Source organism: Octopus bimaculoides, chromosome 6, assembly GCF_001194135.2.
Source record: "Octopus bimaculoides isolate UCB-OBI-ISO-001 chromosome 6, ASM119413v2, whole genome shotgun sequence".
NCBI classification, from domain to species: Eukaryota; Metazoa; Mollusca; class Cephalopoda; order Octopoda; family Octopodidae; genus Octopus; species Octopus bimaculoides.
The window spans coordinates 107143140-107145506 of record NC_068986.1 but is presented as its reverse complement, the minus strand read 5'-3'; the positions used below and the strand labels follow the sequence as shown (position 1 = coordinate 107145506).

The 2367-nt window shown below is 35.0% G+C and overlaps 1 protein-coding gene across 2 annotated transcripts in view; it reads right to left on the bottom strand.

Annotated features, from left to right (window-relative positions):
- Positions 1 to 2367, bottom strand: part of LOC128248057 (uncharacterized) — a 30853-nt gene that overhangs the window by 14494 nt on the left and 13992 nt on the right. For both annotated transcript variants that reach the window (XM_052968448.1, XM_052968447.1), the window contains exon 4: positions 1526 to 1676. In XM_052968448.1, coding sequence (XP_052824408.1) covers positions 1526 to 1676 — 151 coding nt within the window. The remainder of the gene's footprint in view (positions 1 to 1525; positions 1677 to 2367) is intronic.

Here is a 2367-nt window from a genome sequence, read left to right as displayed (position 1 = left end):
CCAAAGGTGAATTATTCAAACCCCAAAGAATTCCTCTCAACACATGGCTATGATGCTCCCCCAATACTTCTGCTCATGATCAGAGATGCACATATCGTCAGCCACCAAGGGACATGCTCAACTGGTTAAGGTCAAACAACTGACAAGAAAATTTGTGGTATTAAGCAGAATATTTGCTGTAGCCCATCTTTTATACCAAGACAAAACAATGTACATGATAACACTTCCAATCAATTAAGATCAGAAGCCATGAGAGCCACTGCCTGGTACTGCATCCAGGCATTATTATTATTATTATTATTATTATTATTATTATTATTATTATTATTATTATTATTATTATTATTATTATTATACGGGTTGCGATATTATGGAAATAAAAAAAAGATTGCATAAAAAATAATATCAATAATGTCAATGAATACAAAATATACGCGGAAGACGTTGTCAATGAATTTCAAGGTTTGTTCCTGACCATGAAGACATCCCTTCTGAGAGTATGACCTATTTTGAGATTACATACATTGGGATTGTAATGGAGCTCGGTCCTCGTCGTCGAAGAGACCCCCCATCTTTTCCTATACAACTCTGGAATGTACGTGATCGCGTCTTAAAGGACTTGCCAAAATCAAATAATTCTTTAGAAGGGTTTCACAATGCTTTGCGCTCATCACTAACATCCACACATCCAAATTTATAGAAACTATGCACTGCCCTCAAATGCACTGAGTAAGGATTAAGCTAGACAAAAATTGCACACATTTGACGAGGAGACTTAACAATAACAAAATAAAAAGACCAATCAAATTATTGATGCATGGCTGAAGAAACTAGTTCAGGCATAACAAAATGAAAACCCTCTGCAATTTTTAAGAATTATAGCACGAAATTTTTAACTGAATTTTTAAAAATAAATTAAGCTTTCTTATCCTAACTCTGCTTCACAATGTATTCGCTGTTATTTTATTTTTATCCTACTGTTATAACAAAATGTGTGCTAGAATTTAATCTTTTCTTTCTTCATCTCAAATTATATTACTTTTGAGATTTTGTAATGAGTCTTTTTCATAGATTCTTACCCGACGGGAGTACATTAAAGGGATCCCACCTCAGTTCAAGTAGATTACGAAGATTATTTTCTGTCTCACCTTCAGACTCTTTCTCTCTTTTCTTAAGGCTTGAGAGACAGACAGATTAAATAACATAGGTATTGACCCACGGTCTTGAGAAACTGACCATGGTGATTATTAGCTTGAGCTGCTTGTATTGGAAGTCTGTCCATGGGCAGAATTTACCATTTTACCAAGGTGGAATATACCGTGGTGGAATTTACGTATGGAGACATTTACCTGGTGGAAATTACCGTGGTGGAATTTACCTAGAACCGCATTTTTATATCCGAATGAAAGCTAACTGGAATTAGCGGTAGAGCAGAAAAGGACATGTGTTACAAGGGCAACTCAACAGTGATATGGAGGAAATGTATTATATGAACCAAATTAAATAGCTTAAAATATATACTTACTTTACTGAACAGTCTCCTCTTAAACTTGATTCGATTCGAACGCTATTACTTCCGGTAACCAAGCACGTGTGAGACCAGCATTCTCCAAACTCATCGTGGCTTATCCAAGCTTTACCTCTCCTAACACATTTGCCATTATCATTTCGACAAACTGTTGTTAATAATAAGAAAAAAAAATCGATTAGTCTATTAAGTAATTATCTTTGAATTAATTATGCCTATAACGGCTGAAAACTTTGGTAAAAGGCCAGCAATTTCAGTGCATCGGTTAAGTTGATTACATCGACCCTAATGCTTGACAGTTACTTATTTTATAGACGTCGATGGGATCAAATGTTAAGTCCGAAGATTCTGAAATCAAATCTGAAAGCCGGAAGAAATTCCGATGAGCGAATATGCCTGGCGGACTAACTATTTTACTAGCTCACCGTTTCTTTAGGACCTTTATCGTTTCTTTAAGGTTATAAGTGTAAAACTGGCACTATGTCGTTTACGACGTCAAGCGTCCCACTTGATCTGATCAACAGATGTATGTGTGTATGTATGTATGTATGTATGTATGTATGTGTGTGTGTGTGTGTATGTATGTATGTATGTATGTATATATGCACATGCGCGCGAGTGCGTGCGTGTGTGTGCAAAGAAATTCAGGAGGTATGAGATGAATATATTTATTTCATCAGTTCATATCCATTGAAGGACGGCTGATTCGCAGCCGACATCATGCAAAACTATTTTATTTTAGTGTATGATAATTTATTTTCCATGTCTGCACTGGTGTGTATGCTATAAGCATTATTGTATATATATATATATATATATATATATATATATATATATAT